The 24048-nt window shown below is 37.7% G+C and overlaps 5 protein-coding genes across 5 annotated transcripts; 3 read left to right on the top strand and 2 right to left on the bottom strand.

Moving 5' to 3' along the window:
- Nucleotides 1–2045: 2045 nt before the first annotated feature.
- Nucleotides 2046–5644, bottom strand: GCK72_003696 (uncharacterized protein; the record flags this gene model as incomplete). The annotated part of the gene is made up of 6 exons (XM_053724196.1): nucleotides 2046–2572; nucleotides 3841–3991; nucleotides 4384–4621; nucleotides 5241–5365; nucleotides 5418–5545; nucleotides 5599–5644. 6 exons carry the CDS (start codon nucleotides 5642–5644, stop codon nucleotides 2046–2048), a joined length of 1215 nt encoding a protein of 404 aa, XP_053588390.1.
- A 220-nt stretch (nucleotides 5645–5864) lies between these two features.
- Nucleotides 5865–9002, top strand: GCK72_003695 (uncharacterized protein; the record flags this gene model as incomplete). The annotated part of the gene is made up of 5 exons (XM_053724195.1): nucleotides 5865–5925; nucleotides 6742–6964; nucleotides 7102–7245; nucleotides 7839–8184; nucleotides 8850–9002. 5 exons carry the CDS (start codon nucleotides 5865–5867, stop codon nucleotides 9000–9002), a joined length of 927 nt encoding a protein of 308 aa, XP_053588389.1.
- A 223-nt stretch (nucleotides 9003–9225) lies between these two features.
- GCK72_003694 (uncharacterized protein) lies at nucleotides 9226–12987 on the top strand (the record flags this gene model as incomplete). Its single annotated transcript, XM_053724194.1, has 5 exons — nucleotides 9226–9294; nucleotides 9779–9919; nucleotides 9973–10290; nucleotides 11209–11568; nucleotides 12682–12987. 5 exons carry the CDS (start codon nucleotides 9226–9228, stop codon nucleotides 12985–12987), a joined length of 1194 nt encoding a protein of 397 aa, XP_053588388.1.
- A 2771-nt stretch (nucleotides 12988–15758) lies between these two features.
- Nucleotides 15759–19393, top strand: GCK72_003693 (uncharacterized protein; the record flags this gene model as incomplete). Its single annotated transcript, XM_003097205.2, has 8 exons — nucleotides 15759–15932; nucleotides 15983–16093; nucleotides 16403–16524; nucleotides 16571–16635; nucleotides 16743–16957; nucleotides 17242–17400; nucleotides 17883–18331; nucleotides 19081–19393. 8 exons carry the CDS (start codon nucleotides 15759–15761, stop codon nucleotides 19391–19393), a joined length of 1608 nt encoding a protein of 535 aa, XP_003097253.2.
- A 131-nt stretch (nucleotides 19394–19524) lies between these two features.
- Nucleotides 19525–23067, bottom strand: GCK72_003692 (uncharacterized protein; the record flags this gene model as incomplete). The annotated part of the gene is made up of 7 exons (XM_053724193.1): nucleotides 19525–19739; nucleotides 20308–20785; nucleotides 21234–21360; nucleotides 21409–21598; nucleotides 21647–21834; nucleotides 22685–22853; nucleotides 22908–23067. The coding sequence occupies 7 exons, from the start codon at nucleotides 23065–23067 to the stop codon at nucleotides 19525–19527; spliced, it is 1527 nt and encodes a 508-aa protein (XP_053588387.1).
- Nucleotides 23068–24048: the final 981 nt, after the last annotated feature.

Here is a 24048-nt window from a genome sequence, read left to right as displayed (position 1 = left end):
ATTTTCGAGATCTCCCTTACCAATAGGTTTTCCATATGCTTCATTGAATTTCAGCTGTTTCAGCAGACCCAAATGAACATCTTCATCACAAATACACTTCATCAGCTCCTTCACTTTCACATCAACCTCTTCTTCTTCTTCTTCTTTTTTGATTTCCACCTCCTCCGTCGTCGCCTTCTTCTTTCTGCCACGTGTCTTCTTCGGTGGCTCCGGTGCCGGCACGACGTCTTCTGGCTCCTCCTCTTTCACCTCCTGCTTGACCACGCCCCTTTCAGTGGCCAATAACTCCACTACGACGTATCGATTCAGTAGGGGCTCTGAATCCCGCTCGTCCCAACTCAAATGAGTTTTCTCTTGAAATTTCTTCTCGAAAAACTCTTTCGCCTTCTCGAGAGAACCGAAATTCTTGAAATTCGTCACACCGCGATAGCCGATTCGTCCGTTGATTAGTTTTACGCTGGAAAGGAGATTTAGATTGTAAAAATGAGGTTTTTGGTAGTTTTTCGAAGTTTTTCCCATCAAAAATGCAGTTTTTTCAAAGGAAAATCGTTATTTTCCATTTAAAAAACCTCAAAAGTTGATTGAAAAACCTTATTTTTCGAAATTTATCTTATAAAAATGCCGTTTTTTTTCAATCAAATAACAGGTTTTTCAGCGGAAAAATAAGATTTCCAATGAAAAAATCGTCATTTTTTCCAAAAAAAATGGGATTCTTGATAAGAAATCGCCATTTTTCACAAAAGAAATTTTAAAATTGATAGATAAAGTTCATTTTTTGAAGTTTTTCCTCTAAAAATTCAGTTTTTCCCAACGAAAAAGGGTTTTTTCAACGGAAAAAATGAGACGTTTTATTTAAAATCCACCATTTTTCATTGAAGAACTCCAAATTTGATGAAAAAAGCTCATTTTCCAAAGTTTCTTCCATAAAAATGCAATTTTTCCGAACAAAAAACCAATTTTTTCAACGAAAAATTGTCATTTTCCATCAAAAAACCGTAAATTTCCCATATTTTCAGCCTTTTGACTCACGAATATCTCTGCGGTTCATTCCCTCCATTATCCAACATTTCCATATCATAAAACTTATTGTTATTCTGAGCAATGTTCGTTTTGCACAGATGCACTTTATAGGGACGACCGTTCTCATCGTCGATTAGAGACATTCTGAAAATTAGGCTGAAAATGCTGAAAATAGTGTTATCAAAGTATTAAACGGTATGAAAAAACCGATTTTGAGAGTAAAAAGTGGTGAAAATTATAAAAATCTGATTATTTTCTTTCAAAAACAAAAAATTCAACAAAAACTGTTAACAAAACACAAAAATATTCAAATAGAGTATTGATTCGGGCGGAAGGGGTGAGAGGTGCAACATATGGTCTCTGGGAAAGATATGAAAGGGGATAATGGACAATTTAGGCGAAGAGATCTGGGAAAAATGACGAAAAATAGGGATCTTCGGGTGAAAATCAGCGGGAAATTGAGATTTTTCGAAGGAAAAATTAAAAATTCACTGGAAAACTGAGAAAATCTGAATTTTTCTTCATATTTTTCCAAGTTCCAGCTCATTCCTCCGAAAATATGGCGAAAAATAGAGAATTTCGGATGAAAATTAGCTGAAAATTGGGATTTTTTAAGGGAAAGAGAAAAATTCCTTTTTTTTCCCCAATTTGCAGTGAAAAATTGGAAAAATTTCACTGGAAAATTGAGAAAATCTGAATTTTCATTCATTTTTCTTCAATTTCCACCTAGAAATTCTACAAATCCATCTCATTCCTCCGGAAAAATGCCGAAAGTTAAAGAATTTCGGGTGAAAAATAGCTGAAAATTGGGATTTTGGCAAGGAAAAATGGAAAAATTCACAGGAAAACTGAGAAAATCTGAATTTGCTTTAACTTTTCTCAATTTCCAGCTAGAATTTGGACGAATCCCTCTCATTCTTCTGGAAAAAATACAAAAAATAGAGAATTTCAGGCAAAAATGAGCTAAAAATTGCAATGTTTGCAGTGAAAGTAGAAAAATTTCACAGTTAAACTAAGAAAATCAATCAATTTCCATTCATTTTCTCCTTCTCCTCCTTCTTCACCAACATCTTCTGCTTCTTCACCTCCAAACTCTCACACATTTGTCTCTTCTCAAACTTGCAATAACTCGTCGGTATCGGTCGATCCTGTACGAATTCATGGAGTCCTCTCGTGACGTCTTCTTCTGAATCCCACGACGACGACGTCATCTGTGTCAACTCTCCAATCATATTCTCCATCATTCGAGACCTCGTTTGATACGTTGCCCACGTCTTTTGCAGTCCAGATACTGTAGTTTTCATCGTTGGCTCGTGAATTTTCCACTCGACGTCTTCTGTTTTATATCCACAATCGAAGAGACACAACGGGGTATCTGATGATAGTGTGTAGTGCGGACGACTCGGATATTTCGACAGATTCAGAAGATCCGAGACGAGTGAGGGCTCCTCATTTCCACGTGCAATCTCCTGGAGTACTGTGACGATGTAGCGAATCATGTGCCACAGGAATCCGCTTCCCGAGACCGTCAGCTCCACCATTGAGTAGATATCTGGAAGTTGGGAAGAAGCATTTCGACGAAGGCGGCAGGTATGTGCCCGGGTGGCGTTGAGCGCCTCGCATTTTCAGCCGAAATTCGAAAATGCGACGAGAAAGAGTGTGCGAAATGAAGAGACGCAGATACACTCTCTCGATATTACACACTCTCTCTCGTCGCATTTTCGCCCACTTTTAATTCTTTCAGCGCCCAAAGCGCATTCATAGGCACATCCCTGGAAGGCGGAACTTTGAAAAAGCCTAAATGTGTGACCTATACCATTGGAAAGCTGAAAACGCGCTGGTTTCAAATATATATTTAGTTTTGGTCATCGAGGCCTGGTATTCAAGAAAAACGGGGTCAGAGTTGAGCAGAAGTCGTAAAACTTTTTTCTTCGAAATTGCAGACTTTTCATTTATGTATTAGCATTCCACTCCCCTTACAGCCTGTTACAACTGCGCCCCATCGCAAACGAGAGAGTATCGGAAAGAGAGACGCAGAGTTTTTTTCTCGCGCCGACACAGATTTTCAGTTTTTAACCTTTTATCGCTTTTTTCATAGCAATTTATTTAAAAACTATTGGAAAATACCGAAAATAGGTTTAAAAAAACTCTGCGTCTCCAGCCGATACTCTCTCGTTTGCGGTGGAGCGCAGATGTAAGAACTGTGCCGAGCTAATATCAAAAATCCCACATTTTCCGTTGAAAAAAACTGTATTTTTTATGAGAAACTTTGAAAAAATGAGATTTTTGCATCAATTTAGGGGTTTTTTAAACGGAAAATGGCGCCTTTTATTAGCAACTCATCCGTCTTACAACTGCGCCCCTCCGCAAACGAGAGAGTATTGGAGAGAGACGCAGAGTTTTTTTCTCGTGCCGACACAGATTTTCACAGTTTCCGCCCTATTCTCGCCATTTTTCATAATAATTTACCGAAAAATTGTGGAAAATTGCGAGAATAAGTAAAAAAATTGAAAATCTGTATCGGCGAGAGAGAAACTCTGCGTCTCTCTTCAATACTCTCTCGTTTGCGGTGGGGCGCAGTTGTAAGAAAAGTGTGCTAATAGATAGATCGAAAAAAATTTCTCCGAGATTGCAGACTTTTCAATCATATAGCATATAGTGCTCCTGGTCTGAAACTGGCCCCCATGCGATTTTTTGCGATTTCTATGCTTAAAAAAGTAGTTTTAGTTGAAAAACCTGTGAAATTACATGAAATATGGCTCTTTCCACTGTTTTTCTGGGAATTTTCTCTTCTTTTCAACGTTTTCACACTCTCCTTACCATTCTCTGAATGTGTGGACACCTGTTCCACAGTGACATCATATACTTTCCGTGTGTACGACTGTTCCAGCCGCTTCTCATTCATATCGATTTGACAGAAATTCGAGAAATCGTGCTCGCCGATTAGAAGTTGAGCGGCTTCGCGCATTTTCTGGAAATTCAATTTTATAGGATTTTGGGCGAAAATTCCTTAATTTCCTTCCAAAATTCAATGTATTTTCGAAGTTTCTCCTTCAAAACTTAATTTTTTCATATCAAAAATCGGTTTTTTTAAAGGAAAAATGGGATTATTGACTAAAAATAGCCATTTTCCATGAAAAAAACTCTAAAATTGATGGAAAAAACTCATTTTCCAAGTTTTTCCTTTCAAAAACCGGCGTTTTCTACAGTAAAAATGTGGTTTTTGATTGAAAAAATAGCCTTTTTTAGAAAAAAAAACTCTAAAAATGATTGAAAAAACACATTTTTCAAAGTTTCTCCTATAAAAACGCAGTTTTTCCAATCAAAAAACGCTTTTTTCAACAAAAAATCAATGAAAATCACCTCCAAATTCAGCCCAGCCTTCGGGAATGAGTACTTATAAGTTCTCCTATTACAATCGAATCGTGCATTGAAATTCTGTCCGACTGGAGCCCAAGCAAAGACTCGAATACTCTTCGGAAGCACTCCATTCAACATTTTTATGTACGGAAGCTCTTCTTCTTTCGATTTATATGAATTTCGGACGTCTTCAGGTGTCGAGTCGTCCCAGAAGACGTTGGGGTCCGTAGAGCAGGTGGATCTGGAAATTTAGGTAAAATTTTAAGAATTTGAGCTGAAAAATCACGATTTTGAATCATTTTCACTCCGAAAATTACGATTTTTGAACTATTTTTACTCCAAAAATCTCGACTTTGAAACGGTTTTCACTCTAAAATAAAGATTTTTGAACTATTTTCATTTAAAAAAAAATCACGATTTTAGGTGGAAATTTAAGAGTTTGAGCTGAAAAATCACGATTTCAGACGGAATTTAAAGGGGATTATGCTCTAAAATCACGATTTTAGGTGGAAATTTAAGAGTTTCAGCGGAAAATCACAAATTTAAGTAAAATTTCGAAGGGTTTGAGCTGAAAAATCACAATTTTAGGTAGAATTTTGAGAGTTTTCGCTGAAAAGTCTCGATTTTTGAACTTTTTACTTTAATAATCACGTTTTTGAACTATTATTACTCCAAAAATCTCGATGTTTAATTATTTTCACCCTAAAACCACGATTTTTGAATCATTTACACTCCAAAAACTGGAAATTTGGACGGTTTAGGTAGAATTTTGGGAGTTCGAGCTGAAAATCATGATTTTGAGTCTAATTTTGAGAGTTAGAGCTAAAATCTTGATTTTTTCTAAACTTTCCATTCCTAACCTAGCTACAAACGCTGCCGTCTGCCTAAACGCCGAAACTCCTTTATCCGTTCGTCCACATCGTGAAAAATCGCATTTCAGCCAGTCTTCAACAATTTTTGTTTTTAAAAGTGCCTCCATTAGGTGCTGAAATCAATTTTTCTTTAAAAAAAATCAATTTTATTTCCAAAATCTTTACATGTTCCACTGTGTTCTTCGTGTTCGGCTGCTGAACAAGTCCATCGTGCTCCCAACCCAAATAGAAGAATTGTATGGCGATTTTGCGTTTTGGGTGAGCAGAAAAATCCAATATTTTTGCCTTTTTCGCTGGAAAATAGGAAGATTATCATTGTTTTATGTTTTAAAGGGTAAAACCTTACACTTTTCGTGGTTTTTGGCATCGGAATTTGCTCTTTTCGTGCCCATTTTGCCTAGAAACTAATTTTTAGATAGTTTAATCGATAAATATTGCTGGAATCGACAGGTATTTGAGTAAAATTGCACAATACCTGTTGTCCGCGAGGAGTACACGGCCGTGACGGTAACAGAGTTTTCTAGGCCACTTCTCGTGTACTCCTCGTGGACATTTTCTTTTTCGTCATTCTCTATTTTTCACTCCTATTTTTTACGGTTTTCAGATAACAAAATGGGAAAAACGAGTAAAGTGAAAAAGACGAAAGCTGGAACATCAACTGGAAATGTTCAATGTAAGTTTTTCCTCTGAAAAGTGCTTAAAATTGAATATTTTTAGTGAAAACTTGTTCTAGAACGAAAAAAATATTTTTGAGGGGAAAACTTGATTTTTGAGCTAATATTCAGGGTTTAGAATGTAAAAAAAACGCGTTTTCCAAGCTTAAAATTAGTAAAAATCATGAAAAATTATGAATTTTCACTGCTAAATCTTTAAAAATTACTAAACGCTGCAAAATAGTGAAAAAAAAACTATCGAAGGAAAAACTTGATTTTTGAGCGAATTTTCAGGGGTTAGAATGTAAAAAACCCGTTTTTCATGCTTGAAATTAGAAAAAATCAAGTAAAATTATAGATTTTCACTTCGAAACTAAAAAAAATTACGAAAAACTGCAAAATAGTGCAATATAGTGAAAAAAAACTTTCAAGAGGATAAATCGGTTTCTGAGCTAACAAAGGGTCTTTTAAATGCAAAAAAACGTGTTTTTCATGCTTGAAATTAGTGAAAATCAAGTAAAATTATAGATTTTCACTTCGAAACTAAAAAAAAACTGAAAACTGCAAAATAGTGCAAAATAGTGAAGAAAAAAACTATCTAAGGAAAAACTTGATTTTTGAGCTAATTTTAGGGGTTTCGAAGCGTTTTTCAAGCTCAAATTTAGTGAAACTGATGGAAAATGATAGATTTTCACTTCGAAACCGGAGCTTTCACTAAATATTCGACTTTACCTTAAGAAATTACTACAAACTGCGGAATAGTCAGTTTTCGATGCAAAAAAAAACCGTTTTTTAATCCAAAAATTTAATTTTCTTGTCTAAAACTTTAATTCCAGCCCTTCCGTTCAACACCGACAAAGGACAGCACATTCTCAAGAATCCGGGTGTTGTGAATGCGATCGTCGAGAAATCCGCATTGAAATCCACAGATACCGTACTCGAAGTCGGTCCTGGAACCGGAAATTTGACGGTGAAAATGTTGGAAGTGGCGAAGACAGTAATCGCGTGCGAAATCGATCCGAGAATGATTGCCGAGGTCAAGAAAAGAGTTATGGGAACGTAAGTATGCAAAGAACTCGAAAATTCTTGTTTTAAGCCATAAAATCATGATTTTAACTCTAAAATTGATGTTTTTAAGCGCTAAAAACCTAATTTACCTCGTTAAAACCCCATTTTTCACTCAAAATCTGTTACAGACCACTCCAATCGAAGCTTCAAGTCAATGGAGGAGACGTTATGAAGCAGGAATGGCCATTCTTTGATGTCTGCGTTGCGAATCTTCCCTATCAGATTTCATCCCCGTTTGTACAGAAATTGTTGCTTCATCGGCCACTTCCGAGGTGAAATTTTGAAAAAAATCACATTTTTGATACCTTTTTGAGAGCTTGAGCTGAAATTTTAAGCGAAAAAGATCGAAAACGCGCGATCGACACCCCAGATGCATCATATATTGGAGACACTGCAGAAAACTGATTTTCAACTCTGAAATGCAATATTTCTAGACGGCAATGTCAAAAATCTTAATCTCTGTCTGTTTTACTGCTCAAATCTGAAAAATTCGGAGTTTTTTGAGCGAAAAAAACAGTAAAAACGCGCCAACGACACGCCAGATGCACAAAATTTCAGCTCAAGCTTCCTTTACTCGAAAAATTCGGAATTTTTGAGCGAAAAAAACAGTAAAAACGCGTCAACGACACGCCAGATGCACAAAATTTTAGCTCAAGCTTCCTTTACTCAAAAAATTCGGAATTTTTGAGCGAAAAAACAGTAAAAACGCGGCAACGACACGCCAGATGCACAAAATTTTAGCTCAAGCTTCCTTTACTCAAAAAATTCTAAGTTTTCAGTCAAAATTTCCCATTTTTACCCGAAAAATGTCATTTTCCTGTCAAAATTTCACATTTTTTCGTGATTTTCAATCTTTTTCTTCCAGATACGCGGTGCTCATGTTCCAAAAAGAGTTCGCCGATCGTCTGGTAGCCCGTCCCGGTGACAAAGACTACAGTAGACTGTCAGTGAACGTTCAACTACTCGCCAAAGTGGAAATGTTGATGAAAGTGAAACGAACCGAATTCCGTCCGCCACCGAAAGTCGACTCGGCCGTCGTCAGAATCGCTCCCAAGAATCCACCGCCACCAGTGAATTTCGTCGAGTGGGAAGGACTCCTTCGTTTGTGTTTTATGCGAAAAAATAAGACACTTCTCGCCATTTTCCGTCTATCGAATGTGATTGAAGTCATTGAGGATAACTATCGAAAAGTGTTCAGTATGAAGAATCAGGTAGCGTTTTTTTAGGATTTTAATGTAAAAATCTGTGAAATTCGTCAATTTTTGGTCGAAAAACCATCAAAATCAGTCGAATTTGAACAGGTCTGTCAATTTTCAAAACGCGTCAAAGGCGCGCCAGTAAATGCTCAAAAAGTGTCGTTTATGACGGAATTTTTTTTAGCAAAAACTTTATTTACAGTAAATTTTATGTAAAAATCTGTGAAAATCGTCAATTTCACAGATTATTGCATTAAATCTTCTGAAAATAAAGTTTTACTTTAAAAAAATTCGTTAAAAACATCGCTTTGAGTGCTTTTTTCCCAATTTCTGGCGCACCTTTGGCGCGTTTTTGAAACTAAGCTAGTTTGGTGTAATTGACCAAAAGACCGGTGATGATTTTTACATATTTTTACGGTGAACCCTAAAAAAAACGATGTTTAAAAAAATTCCGTCATAAACGACACTTTTTGAGCATTTTCGCAATTACTGGCGCGCCTTTGACACGCGTTTTCGAAAATTGGCAGACCTGCTCAAATTCGACCGATTTTGATGGTTTTCTGAATTGATTAATATCGAAAAATCTTTAATTTTGCATGAAAAACTGGATTTTCAGTGATAAAATCACATTTTCAGCCAGAAAATGCGATTTTCAGCACCAAAATTTCATATTTTTTCAGCCAATCCCGAAAGATCTCAACATGAAAAAGATCATCGAGGAGACACTGACAGCATCCGGATACGCAGAGAATCGTGCACGAAAGATGAGAGTTGAAGACTTCTTGGCACTTCTTCTCGCATTCAACAAGGCTGATATCCACTTTTTGTCTTAAATTTTTGATATTTTCCTGAAATTTTCACCCAAAAATTGTCCATTTTATTGTTATCTGTTATTCCTTGTTGATTTTCTTGATTTTCCCCTGAAGTTCCTTATAAAAATCGTTATTTTCACCAATTTTCAGCTCTGTTTTTCTACTTTTACGGCATTTTCCCATCTCAATTTTGTTTTTTTTTCTTCATTATTTTCAGATCTTATCTAGAATTTCAGGTTCCCAGATGATTATGAAAAGAATCCACGTGGCGTGCCGCCTATTCTCAACAGCTTCAACGTCGGCTAGTTTGGAGGTGAGAAAATGAGATTTTCAGATGGATTTGACCTGAAAATCTAGAATTTCAGGCAAGTTTAACCGGAAAATTCCAGATTTTCAGACAATTTCAGATTTTCAGACATTTTCACCTGAAAATTCCAGATTTCCGTTCATTTTTCTACTTTAGAATCTGAAAATTCCAGATTTTCCCTCATCCAAATGCCCTTGTATATTAACTCGGCACACTTCTTACAACTTCGCTCCACCGCAAACGAGAGAGTATCAGCGAGAGACGCAGAGTAATTTGTCGCGCCGACACAGATTTTCACAGTTTTTGACCTATTTTTGCTGTTTTTCATAAAAATTTACAAAAAACTTTTGAAAAATAGCGAGAATAATTCAAAAACTGTTAAAAGTTGTGTTTTGCGCGAGAAAAAAACTCTGCGTCTCTCGCCGGTACTCTCTCGTTTGCGATGGGGCGTAGTTGTAAAAGGGATGATGCTGCTATATCATTTTTCCAGAAAACGCCCACCCAACCACTCCAAAAATGTCTCCAACTGGCTGTAATCGGTGCTCCGAACGTCGGAAAATCACTGCTCACAAATTCATTAGTCAGATGTCCGCTCTCAGCGGTTAGCAGTAAAATGGACACGACGACGAGGGTATTTTCACGACTAGGAAATCGTCCTCCTCCTCTTAAAATCCGTATTTCCAGAACATCTCCGCCTCAATCTGCACTGATTCCACACAACTCGTGTTCGTTGACTCACCGGGAGCCGTCAGCACCTCCCACGTCCGTCAAACGATGAAGAAGACGTCGGCGACAAGCGGTGATCGTGTACTTCAGGACCCCGAAAGAGCCCTACAGAGAGCTCAACACATTCTAGTCGTACAGGATGCGACAGCTCCTGGAGCATATATTCATCATCGAGTTCTTCATATGTTACATAGATATTCACATGTGCCCAGCACTTTAGTTATGAATAAGATTGATTTGGTGATGAGGAGAACGGATTTGTTGCCGTTGGTTGAGGTGAATAGAATATGGGAAAGAATAACTGGCAATTAGGTCTTGCGGGGAATCCCAAATTCAGGGGAACTGTAGTTTTTTAATAAAATTGCAAACCAGAGCGTAACTTCCCTTCAAACGCAATATTATGAGCTGAAAAATATACCAAAATGTGTATTTCGGCGAGCTCTATGCCTTTTATCCATTATGGGCATTTTTAGGGCTGTGCGAATTACAGGGAAAACCTAAAAACAGTTTTTTGTTAAAGTTTTTGACCGAAACAACTGAAAAATTAGAAAAAAAAGTATCAAAATATAGATCTTGGCGAATTCTATTCTTTTGATCCACTGGGCCGGATAACGGACTGTTAATGTGCCGCGGGACTGACTAAGGTACCAAAGAGTGCTTAAAGAAAGACACCACTATTCCAAAATTAAAGATGTTTTGATATTAATCGATACAGAAAACTAAGGAAAAGAGAAAATCTTCTTGAAGCTTGGTCTGAAACTCAGTCTGAAGCGAGTTATGAGACCTCAAAATGCTGAAAATCGTTCGTGCACTTTTTCAGTACATTTCTATAGAAACGTTCATTTTTCGTTTGAAAATTGAACAAAACGAGGAGAATTTCTATTTAAATGTTCTGAAAAACTGCACGGAGCGATTTTCAGCATTCGAGGTCTTATAAGTCGTTTCAGAACTGATTTTCAGACATAGCTCCAAGACGATTTTCTCTTTTCCTTGGCTCTCTGAATCAATGCATATCAAAAATCTTTAATTTTGGAATAGTGATGTCTCGTTTTAAGGGCTTTTTGGTTCTTTATTCTGTTCCGCGGCACATTAACAATCCATCAGGCCTGTAGTTGTGAGTTTTAAGCGAGTTATGCACTGATCTGGACAACGCTGAAAAGTGTCAGAAATCTCAATTTCAGAATTTATTTTCAGATTCTCACAAATGGCCAGCTATCAGACAACCAACAAATCTCCACAAAACCCGCCCAAATCGGTCGTCTCGGCAAATCCCTCACAACAACTCCATTTCTCGTTCAAAACTCCCAGAATCCTCCAGAATCCGACGAGAAATGGAAAAGTCAATTTCGAGAGCTCATCCAGAAACCCACGTGGAAATGCAGCTACTCGGAGACGCGCTCGTTGTTCCGAACGATTTGTGGATGGTCTGGATTCGAGCGAGTTTTCTTTGTGAGCTCGTTGAATGGAGAGGGTATCGATGAGTTGAGACAACATTTGATGAGTATTTCACCGGATGGAGAATGGAAAATGAATGAGGGAATGCCGACAGGAGAGGTACAGTAATCCGTGAAAAACTGGAAACTCTCAGTTCTAGGATTACAGTAACCTAGAACATTTCATACAATTTACATGTCACCCATTTCAAAATCCGGATGGGATTTTAGGGCTTTTTGCGCTCAAAAACAGCATTTTTACACAAAAAATGCTATATTGCTCAATTTTTGGAATTTTCTGGAGCTCGAAACCGATGGCTCTAAAAATTTTATCGGAAACAGATCTGTGGAGAGCAGACGCATCGACAACTAAATGTGAATCCTGAATTCTAGGATCTTGTGACTTGGATCCTGGGTTACTGTAACTCAGATCTTGATTTTCAAGTTTCTGACATAACGGGAATATTCATAAGGTAGCAAAATAAGTAAGCAACTGTTTTTTGCTAGTAGTGTAAAAATCCGGAAACTGTCATTATCTCAGTTTTTGGGTTGCAGTAACCTTGAATTTTTCATACAAACCACAGTAGCCTAGAACATGGATCTAATGGAACTATGTTCTAGGTTACTGTAGTCTGTATGAAATGCTCTAGGTTACTGTAATCCAAGAACTGAGATAATGACTGTTTCTGGATTTTTACTACTAGCAAAATATAGTTGTTTGCATATTTGCTACCTTGTGGGTTGGCCAGAAACTTGAAAATCAGGATCTGAGTTACAGTAACCCAGGATCCAAGTCACAAGATCTAAGAATTAAGGATTCATATTTAGTAGTCGATGTGCCTGTTTTCCACAGACTTCATCCTAATAGGCCAATTAGATCCATGCTCTATGCAATTGTAGTTTGTATAAAATCTTCTAGGTTACTGTAATTCTAGAACTGAGATAATGACAGTTTTCGGTTTTTTTTGTTTTTATCATACTTGTCAAATCACGGGCCGGGCCGGGCCGGGCCGGGCCCTCTGAAAATTTCAGGGCCCGGGCCGGCCCGCAGCAAGCTTTTTTTTCAATATTTTGACGGGCCGGCCCGGGCCGGAAGATTTTTTTAGTGGGCCCGGCCCAGCCCGGCCCGGCCCGTGACAAGTATGGTTTTTATCTGTTTTGACGCACAACTTTTGAGATATCTCAAATTGAGATTCACATTCCAACTCACTGTACAGTAACCCAATCTTTCCAGTCCGCCCAACAACTCACCATCGACTCGATCCGCGCCGCCGTTCTCGACACCACCCCGTCCGACGTCGCCTACTCAGTACAAATCCGAATTTCCGAGTGGGAAGAACAGGGAGAAGTCCTCCAAATCGTCGGCGAGATTCGGTGTCAGAAGCCTCGCGATGGCACACTTATCATTGGGAAAGGAGGAAAACGAATCTCGGAAATTGGTCGGAGAGTCAACGAGCATCTGCATTCTCTGTTTCAGCGACAGCTGTATGCGAGACTAATTGTTACTTGTAATGGAAAACTTATTACTCAGAAAAAATAGTTTTTTTTTAGTTTAATTTGTTATTTTATACATTCTTAGTACATTCGCTATTAGATTTTCATGTTTTTTGTTTTGTGTTTATTGTTATAATACACTTTTTTCTATTTTCACACACTGTTCCAAACCGCTCACTTCCCTCCTAGCCTACTTAATTACCCTTCCCCTTCCGCCCCCTTAGAAGTCACCAATTATGAAACGGTATATTCTTGAATATGTAGGTCAACTTAAGGGAAACGAAGCAGCGAACTTTCTCTTGAAAAGGAAAAGTTTCATATGAGAGGAAGAGAGTTCAAAAGTTTTATATTCATACTTTTTCCTTTTTTATTCATTTTAGTGCACTTTTGACACGAAATGGCATAGAAATAGCCTAGAAAGGCAGATTTCGGATTTCTAGGTCATTTCAAAACCAGGACGTTTAGAAACCTGGAAGATCTTGGTTGCGAAACGGCTGGAGCCTCGGTTATTAAACGTCTCCCGGATCAAGATTCCTGATCTCAAAATGTCTCGATTTAGAACTACCTTGGTTCCAAAACGTCCATTGCCTAAAACTTTAAATTTTGGGTTTCCAGGCCATTATACTGGAATTCTAGGCCACCATAGGGTTTCCCTGTTTTAGAACACTTAAAATGTCTTGAAAATCTCAAATACAGTCATAAAATGATAGAAATTAGAAAATTGGGTTTCTATGCCATCTGAGAGGTTTCTAGGTCATTGAAAACCTTTATTTTTGAACTTCAGACCAAAATTCACTTTAATAGTACAAGTTCTGCAAAATATATATATGTATTGCGTTTGAGTGTCCTTGATTTCTTATCAAGACAATTTGAGTACTTTGAGAGATAAGAGAAAGAGAGAGTGAGAGAAAGAAAGAGAAATTTCCTTGGTATTTTTCCTAAATCAGGTTCTTCTAATGTTCTTTGTTTTTCTTTTTTTTTTCTTACTTTGTTAAATACGACAGCAAGGTAGAAAGAAAGTTACAACAGGGCAAAAACTTGCTGCAATTTTTTCTGTCGGTCTGTTTGTCCCTATTTTTTCTTTCTGAACTTTTTTTGTAGTAGTCTTTTACATGTATGTTTTCTATCTGCCACTGAAAGTTGAATTTATTCAAAACTAAACTTCTAGGCCAAACCGGGATGAACTTGTTCGGTTTTCTAAAGTTTTTGATGTTTTCAAACAGTGACACGGCGTATTTTTTGAAAAAAAAACTTGTATAATGACAATTTCACTGACCTAGATATTTTCGCTTCTCTCACTCTAGCCTGAACCTTATCTTTGATCTACCGAATATCAATAAAGGGCGGAGCTATAAAAAAGTTGTCAACTTTAAAAATGAAGCTCGTAATTTTTTCTACATTTTACTAGTTAACAACTTTTTTATAGCAATTCACCCTGAGGAGATACAGTAGGTCAAAAATATGTCTAGGTATTCAATAATGTATTTTCCTAGACCTCTCTTCTTCTTTCAATCCACTTGCCATAGTTGTTCAATGTTTTTTTCCTTACTTTCCAGTGGGAATATTCAAAATTATGGACGTGAGTATTGTGTTTTGATTGTGTGTCTAAATATAATATAAGAAAGAACACTTTTCTCTATGTTTTTGTTGTTTCAACTGCCGAAAACTATCAATAGTAATGGTTTATACCTTTTCTGGGTTTGAAGTGTTTATGGCTATGCTGACGGGGGGTCTTGAAATATGTTTGGTCACACTTTTTTTCAAGTTTTTTTCGTTTTTCGGTTGAAACAACATATTTTTAAAAGCGTGGCGAGACCTTTCTAATTTCCTCAGTCTAGTTAAATATCGTATGAATTTATTATAGTCGAGCGCTATAATAGTGAATATTATACCTCACTTGCAAAAAAGGAGCTGTAATTCGCTTCAAACTTAATATAATGCGCTGAAAAGTATACCAAAATGTAGATCTCGACAAGTTCTATGTCTTTTTTGATAATTTTCGCTATTTTGGCCCTGTTTTGGATCCTGTGGAAGTTGACTAACTTTGAGAGTGTCTGGTGGTGTCCCTGATTGCCAAACGGTATTAACTTGCTTTGGTTGGTACGTAGATCAAGAATTTATCTTGATTTTTGTGGTTTTGTTTTTTTTGTACACGGGTTCCTTAAAAAGTCACAGGAATTCGATGTGAATTCTTCTTTTTGAGTAGGTTTAATCAAGAATTGAAAAAAACTTTACTCACATTCAGCTCAGTAAGAAGAATTGGTACAAAAAAGTTCTCTACTACAAAATTGAAGTTCTAGATTTGATCTATGTACCTATCTTACTTAAATTGACACTATTGTACATACTTGCGACGGGCCGGCCTGGGTTTAATTACAAAAATTTACATTTTTAAGTTTTTTTTTGCAAAAAGTCAAATGTACAAATGTTTTCTGCCTATTTTTGATGAATATTTTAAAAACTAAAAAGAAATTTATGCAATTGGACAATCAGTAATTAACTTCACGATTTTCAACTGCAAAATCCATTAAAGACCGATAAAATGTATTTTGAAGTATTATCTTCTATATGACTTATAACATTGCCTAAATTATCAATCAACTACACAAACGACACAATTGTATGTTGTAGTTACTTTTCTTCTCACCGTCTCTGTCTCTCTATCTATCTAATTAACCATCTCTCTCTATCATCACTTGTTACCTTTCGTTCTTATCGATCTCTGTCCCGTTTTCTCTGAATAACATCGTCTATCTTAGGAGTATATAAGAGACCCTTAACAACTTTTTACCCAAACCTCATTTTTCCAGCCAAAAAATGCTCAAAACGTGGCTACTACCTCTATTAGCCTTGGGCTATGTATCCGCCGGTGATGTTCTCTTCATCCCAAGCACCCTTTACCCGGTTCACGCACAGACAATGGCAGTTTTGGCCAAGGAATTGGTGGAGAGGGAACATAAAGTGACGTGGTTGGAGATTGGACCAAAGCAGGTATGGACATTAGACAGATTTAATTAATTAATTATTCCAATTATTTTTAGTCTGACGTCATCCTCCCATCAGAAGTGACCAGGGAGTTTTGGCCGGCTCAATTCGGGGACCGAGTTCTTCAGGATATTTATCAGTATAGGAATCACTCGTCTCATTCGGAGGTATCACCTATATTTTTAACAATTTAAAAAAATTATAAAAATTACTGTGTTCAGCTCGCCGAGAGCTTTCAGAAAAGTATATTCATTCCCGATTTTCTGATTACTGTCGGTTTGGGCACGCAACTCGCCTAAAACTCAATGTTATGAACTGAAAAGTATACCAAAATGTAGATCTCGGCGAGTTTTATATATTTGAGTGAGTTACGCGCTAACGTTTGACAGGTATGGTTTTCGTTTTTTGAAAAGCTCTCAGTCTAACTATCTTATTATTGAATTTTCTCTAAATTATCTAACTCTACGAATTTCCAGCTCTGGAACCCCAGCCATCTAAACGAGAACGAGCAGACGACCGGATGGTTGGCATCAATTCGACTCTGTGATTCTGTGTTGGCTAGGAGTAAGAGCAAGTTCGACCGGCTTGTTGAGAAGCAGTGAGTTTTTTTTGACATTAAATAGTTAAAACTTGCAGTATTTTAGATTCTCTACAGTCATCGTCGACGACTTGTACAACCCATGTGGAGTGTTGATGGCAGGGCTTAAGAGTGAGTGTGTGATGAAAATTGAATTTCGTAATTTGATAGATTTCAAATTATTGTTAAATTTAAGAAAACCAACCGTAGGTTATATACTTTTGAGCGTTTTTTTTCAGAATCCGTCTACATCTACTGGTCGATGACCGGCCTCCGCACCGAATCCGCCTGGGCCAATCAGTCCCCCTCTCCACCCAGCTACCTTCCAGTCGCTGGAACAGGATTAACTGATGATCTGACGTTCAGTGAACGTGTTTATAATGTGGCGTCTTATATGAAACAGTTGTATATTCACCAACATATTGTGCAGCCGAGAATTGATGCAGTCTTTCAGGTTGGTAGTTACTAGGGAAGGTATGGGGTCAGTGTGGAGATATGAGATGTGACTCATATCATTGGAAAGCCGAGATAATGCTGATATCACATACATATTCAGTTTTAGCCCATGAGGTCTGGTGGTCGAGAATAAGAAAGTAAAAGTTTGGAACAGTAGAGAATTATTACCATTTTAAGACTAACTAGGCTTGAGGTCTAAGGCTCCAATTACCTTAAAACAAAGTTTATATGAAAAATCAAGTCAAGACTTTCAAAATTATGTTAATACCTTAATAGTTTCAGAAGTACTATCCGGGCGTCGCCACGACATTCGACATCGAGCGTAATGCCTCCATCAACTTTGTGAACACACCACCAATTTTCGACTTCTCCCGACCATACATGCCACGCGTCAACTTTATTGGAGCCATTCAGTGTAGGAAGGCAAAGGAGTTGCCAAAGGTAAAATTTCGGAGATTTTAGAAAAACATACTTGGAAAATCTGGTTAGTAGTTCCGTAATAACCATACTTGCAAACCGGGCAACTCGCTTAAAACGCAATATTTTGAGCTGAAAAATACACCAAAGTGCAGATCTCGGAGAGATCTGTGTCTCTGACATAATACGGTACGGAAGGCTGCTCGTTAATTTATTGTAGGCCGGGCCAAAATGGTTGTTTTGGTCATTTTTGATTTTTTTTATATACATTTTCCCTGCCCGCGGTACATTAACGATTTGCCATGCGGCCCGTAATAGGTCAAGGACATAGAGCTCGCCGAGATCTTCATTTTGGTATAAATTTCAGGTCAAAATATTGAGTTTTAAGCGAGTTACGCGCCGGTTCGTGCTTGCAAGTGTGGTAAAAACTACAGTACCCTGAATTTGGGTTTTGTCACAAGACAACCAAACCGCGATTCTAGTTTTCCCTGATTCTCTCATTCCAGGAATTCTCCGACCGCATCTCCGCCTATCCCGATGGCTTCGTCGTTCTCTCCACCGGATTCACCGCTCAATGGAACAAGTCTCCAGAATCCATCCGTCAAGCATACCTCCAAACTTTCAAGTCTTTCCCCAACCTTCTCTTCATCTGGCAATTCGACGGTACCCTCCAAACTTCTGAAATCCCCTCCAACCTTCTCACCAAATCCTGGCTTCCACTCCAAGACTTTCTCGGACATGAGAAATGTCGATGCCACGTGTCACATGGAGGATTGAATAGTGTCATTGAGTCGGTGTATCATGGAGTACCGGTTGTCGGAGTGCCATTGACCAGTCGAGGATACGATAATCTGTTGAGAATCACGGCAAGAGATAGTGGAGTTATGGTAGAGAAGGCGGAGTTTAGTGCGAGAAGTTTGACGAGAGCAATCAAGGAGGTGATTGAGAATGAGAAGTGAGTTTTTCTTGGAGATAATTTAAATTATGGTCATTGAAAGCTTACAATTACTGTAGTTATTGTGGCGGGGCTCAGTATCTTGTCATAAACGTTCTTATCTGAATACTATTGACTAGGGGAATCTAAATTTCTAGGTTTCATAAGTTTATTACAAACTGACGATATTATAGCGAGCACGATTTTTAATTCATACTTACAAACTTGGGCCTACACGGGCCGGCGCGTAACTCGCTTCAATCTGAGTTTTATTAGCTAAAAAGTATAGCAAAATGTAGATCTTGGCGAGTTCTACAACTGGGACCTACTATGGGCAGGATGGGTTGTTGTTAATGTAGTGCAAGCCGGGCTAAAGTCTCAAAAAACGCGGAAATTAATTTAAAAACCATTCTAGCCCTACCCACGGTACATTAACGACTTGCTATCCGGCCCGTAGTAGGTCAAAGACATAAAACTCACCGAGATCTACATTTTGGTATATTTTCCAGCACATAATATTGAGTTTTAAATTATTTACGCGTTGGTCCGATTCTGCTCGGTTTGGAAGTGAGTTTTAATTTTCCTATGTATCAAGCTGTGTGTTATACCGATAACTATGTACAGTAACTTAAAATCAGGCTGTTTCGTAGCAAGACCAAACATACCCTGTCCTAGTAATACTTTCCCAAAACCCAGTACCATGATACGACCATATAACCCAGAAAATCAGATTTTCATTGTTTGGAAATAAGTTATCAATCTATATATAGATACAAAAAAGAGATGCTGATCTTCCAAGACATGGTCATCGACGTCCCATACACTGAACTCTACCACGCAGCCTTCTGGGTCGAGTTCATCGAACGTCACCAGGAAGTGCCTCACGCCAGAAGCGGTGCCGACCATCTGAACTTCCTCCAATACTTCTTGGTCGATGTCATCGCCTTCTTTTTCTTCGTCATCTTCTGCACATTCTCCCTCATATTCTACACAATTCGTACAGTATACAGAACGACTCGAAACGTGATAAACGGGATCCGTGGGGTGCCGAGAGTTGTATCAAAGGGAAAGAAAAATAATTGATTCATGTTTGTGCTGTTTTTTGATAGACTTTTCTAGTTATTTGAGACCTACGGGTTCCGGTTTTTCTCAACTTTTCTTGCATCTTCGGAATAAATGTTTTGTTCTTTATTCAAAATGACAGAAAAAAGTAATTATTTCAAATTATAATATTTCTTCTGTGAGTATTTTCTCGTCGCTTTTATCAGTCTCCGATCAATCGCTCTAATCAGATCATCCCGAACAACACTTTTTCGCTCTACGTTAGCTGATTCTGTGGATGGTGGGGAGCTCGAGAAAGTGATTATTGGCAAGCTTTCAGTAGACATGTCATCCGGCAGTGAAATCGTGGAGAAGGGTACGATGAGAGCTGAAAAAAACTTACTGGGGAAAGTTGATTTTTTTTTTCTGATTGTGTTTTAATCAAGTAAAGTGAGTGTGTAAGTATCGTTCTAACTTGGGAAATATTCCGAGTCGATGTGGAGTTATGGGTCGAGACATATATTACTAGAACGGATAATTTGCGCTGATTTCAAATCTTTATTCGGTTTTTTTTAACGATTTCGTGAAAGAAGTTTTTCTTACTTTTTTCAATTTTTTTTTAGGTTTTACGTGTAGTTCCAATCATGTAGATTGTATGGTTTATGTTGGAACATTAGACAATTTTCAGACACATTTTTTGTAGATGCGTCATTTTAGAAAATTTAGGTACTTGCACTAAATTTTTTTCAGAAAATCACACTCTGACAAAAATTTTTTTTTTGCAGCAAAAAAACTCCAACTCGACCCAGGATTATTCCCTAGTGAGGAAAGTTTTTTAGTCAGACCGGCCTGGCCCGGAATTTCCCCACCTTGTGTTTGAGTATCGTTGAAAACATGGCCAACTAATATTTTCAGAACAACTTTTGGATTTTTGAAAGAAAAAAAAAGTTACTCACCTCCACTCCCCGCCTCTAACGAGCACAACGCGTTGCCTTTCTCCATAATTTCTTCGACATCATACAAATTGTTTTTCCTCTTTAACATTTTCTCTATATCCCGTCGAACCTCCGTCACCAATCCCAATCCATGCTCGATTTCTTCTTTTTCAACTTCCAGTTTCTCCCTCTCTGTTTCAAAATAGTTATCCAACTTTTTCAGGGCTTCCTCCTTCTTCGCTTCGAAATATCTTTTAATGGACTCTACCTTATCCGTATAGAGTTTCGTATCTTTCCTATAACTTTGACCACATGTTTGTGCTGTTTCTATTTTGAGTTGGAATTTCCGTTCGGTTGATTTAAGGTTTTTGATAATTTCCTTGAGATTATCTTGGTTGGTGACAACTCTCTCAGCAAGGTTGTCATGTTCATGAGATTCGTGTTCATTGAGTTTACATTCATCACAGAAAAGTTTTGTTTCAGTTTGGCAAGTTTCGCTCTGTAAAATTTAATAGACGGTTGGAAAATGCCCAACTTTGAGAGTGCGTCATAGTAAAACAGTTTCAACCACAAAATAACTGTTTATGGGCTAAACAGATCAAGAGCAGAACTTCATTTTTGTAGTTGACAACTTTTTTGTACGGACGCTCCCTAGCAAGTTACATATCGACAAAGTGATTTCTCCATCAAATCGACCCATTTAAGTACAAAAAAGTGCGATTTTTGAGCTGTTCTCTCAAAACTACTATAACTCTAGAAGGTGGCCGTACAAAAAAGTCGCCAATTACAAAAATGGAGATCTTTTTTGGTCTGTTCAATCCATAAAAAGTTTACTTTGTGAGAAAGTTAGTATAACCGTGACACACTCTCAAAGTTGGACATTTTCAACTGAAATCGGCAAAATATGATATCATTTTGGCCGGTACTGTACTTGCATCAAATCTCACCTTGCACAAGTAATAAACCAAGCTATCCGGATGAACTGCACAATTTGGAAGAACTACTGGCTTTTGATCAATCGGTATAGCTTTATGACTTGAGAAAATTTTAGAAGCGTGTGTGATTTCAAAACATCTGAAAAAAGGAGATAATTTTTTCCAAAAATTTTCAATCCCAACCAACCCTTCACAAAACTCTGCTTTACACAAAGTGCAATAGCATGTAGATTCATGTTTGGAATTCTCGAAGCACGGTACATCTGGATCCTCACAAAGTTTTGTCGCTGTCAGCTTCTCCAGAATCGCAATTTCTTCGTGTTCTCGAAGCAGCTCGATCACAGTGAAGTTTTTTGGAAGCATTCCATCCGGAGGGACTTGAAATTTACATTCTTCATGAAGCTTCTAGTTGGAAACAAACTTACGATTGGTAGACTTTCTGTCAAAGGGGCATTGTACATCGATTCCGAAAATAGATGGCTGCGGCGGTTTTATTTGATTCACGCAGCTCTGGCATATTGTGTGTCCACATGTAGTTAGTATTCTTGGAATCAGATCCTCTTTCTCTTCAGAAAATTGAAGAAGACACAACTTGCATTCAAGGGATTCGAGCCTAGAAGAATTTCACAATGTATGGAGATAGGGGAAGTGTCTTATGTTGAAAAAGTAGCTAGTAGGATAGTAGCAGTGCCGGAAATGTCTCTCATTTCCGTCACTGAAAATTGTTTAAAAAAAAGTGTTCTTCCCGATTTGTAGAGTCTCCACATTGGGGACATTAGGGCAGTGGCAATGGATATCAGGGATTCGCCAATTGCAAAACAACATGTTTTAGTACTGAAACTGTGAGCCCAAGTATTTTTTTCTAGGAGCTCCGTTGCAAAATTGGAAAAAAAAATCAGAATCAGCTAAATTTTTGCGGTTTTCAGTGGAGAATGACCAACTTTGACAGTGTATTTTGGTGTCACCTGATTGTCTGATGAACTCAATTTTGAATGGGTTAGAAATAGCAAAAATAGCACATCATTTTTGTAGTTGACCTTTTCTTTGTTAGAACACAACCGGGAAAGTTACAGGTTGTCAAAGTGAAAAGCTCCTAAATTTCGCTAATATGCGCTAAAATTAGTCGATTTCAGGGAGAAATGACTTTGACAACCTGTAACTTTTCCGGTAGTGTCCCTAAACAAAAATGGTTAACTACAAAATTTTTTTGCTATTTTTGCACTTTCTAACCCATACAAAATTGAGTTTATCGGACAATCGGGTGACACCGAAATACGCTTGCAAACTCGGTCAGTTTTTACTGAAAACAGCAAAAGTTGATAAGCTTTTGAGCGGTACTGTACGTATCGTTATTTGAAACTCCCCCATTTGGACCATTCAACTTTCTAATGATGTATATTACGTCTTCACACTGATCTTATGATTCTATTTTAGTTTCTTCTAAAATTTCCAAACCAACCCACTTTGTCTTTTTCTCCGCAATTCTCACTCTAATCGTTACTCCATCAATCAAACCCTCCGCCATAAATATCTTCTCTGTGAACTTGATATGTATAGTTTCCGGAATCGTCAAACCATCATTTTTCGAAGAGTCATAATAAACTTCGTATTCATACGGCAAACGAGTGACAACTGAATTTTAGTTAAAAAAACATATTTTAAAATTTAAAAAAGTTTGATAAATACCTTGACTGGGAGTAAGTGTGAAGCATTCCGGTAGGTTGTGCGAAGCTCTGATTCCGAGAACAGAAGGATCGAGTCTTTCGATTCGAATCGTTTGTGTCGAAGATTTATTTTTCAGAAAGACGAGTTCCTTAGTTAGCACGTTGAATGGTTTGGAAGTCATGGTTGAAGGGTCTGGCGAAAGAAAAATCAATAAATTAATTTTTTCGTTTGATAGCAAAAAATTGTATGCTGAGATACGTGACGTCCTTGATAAGCATTATTTTCTTTTTTTTCGATCGTGAGAAACTTGTCGGTGGGGCGCGATTGCTGGGTGTAGATACGAACCGTCCGAAGTAGAACCGCCCTGACCAGAACCGGTTCTTATAGCGGTTCCTATTCGGGGTCTCAAAATGGGTCTCACCGCGCAAACTACAGTGTGCATTTAAGATTTCGGGTTACTGTATTTTTTGGGACTGAAACCATCGGGTTACTGTAGATTTTCATGATTTTTTTTTGAAAGCTCTTGTTACTCTGAAGCTGAAAAACACCTTTTTTAAAATTATCCCTCATTTATTACTAAAAATTTATAGAAAATCAAAAATTGGGGGGGGGGGGGGGGGGGCGACAAGCACAAAGGCAAGGCGAAGGCACATATCGATATAGAAAAAAGAGAAACATTTTTACATTTAAACAAGAAAGAAGAAATTGAGCCTTAAAAAATGGGAAGAAAAGTGTCTATCACAGATACAAAAACTTTTTTGAGAAAAACTAGATTGTTTTGAGAGAATTGAGAGAAGAAAAAGGCCACCAAAAGAGGAGATAAAATACCCAAAAATTTAAAATATAGAACTTTGGATTCATGGGGGAAGGAGAGAGTGAGAGAGTCTGTGTGTTGAGAGAGAGAGACGCAGAGAAAGAGAGAGAAAGGTTGAAAACCTGTTAAAAAGCATAGAGAAATCGAGAGAGTGAGAGAGAGAAAACAATAGAAACTCTGACGTGGTTAACAAGAATGGGGGGGATTATAGGTGGGGAATACATATATAAAGGTCTGATTTGGACCATTTTTTGAGTTGAAGATCAGGTTCGACTCAACACTGGATTGTCTCCGTGATCGGTAGATAGAAGCTTTTTTTTGGAAAAATTCAAAAAATTTCCATTTTAC

This window comes from Caenorhabditis remanei, chromosome II (genome assembly GCF_010183535.1).
Source record: "Caenorhabditis remanei strain PX506 chromosome II, whole genome shotgun sequence".
NCBI lineage: Eukaryota > Metazoa > Nematoda > Chromadorea > Rhabditida > Rhabditidae > Caenorhabditis > Caenorhabditis remanei.
This window is presented reverse-complemented; position numbering and strand designations above follow the sequence as displayed.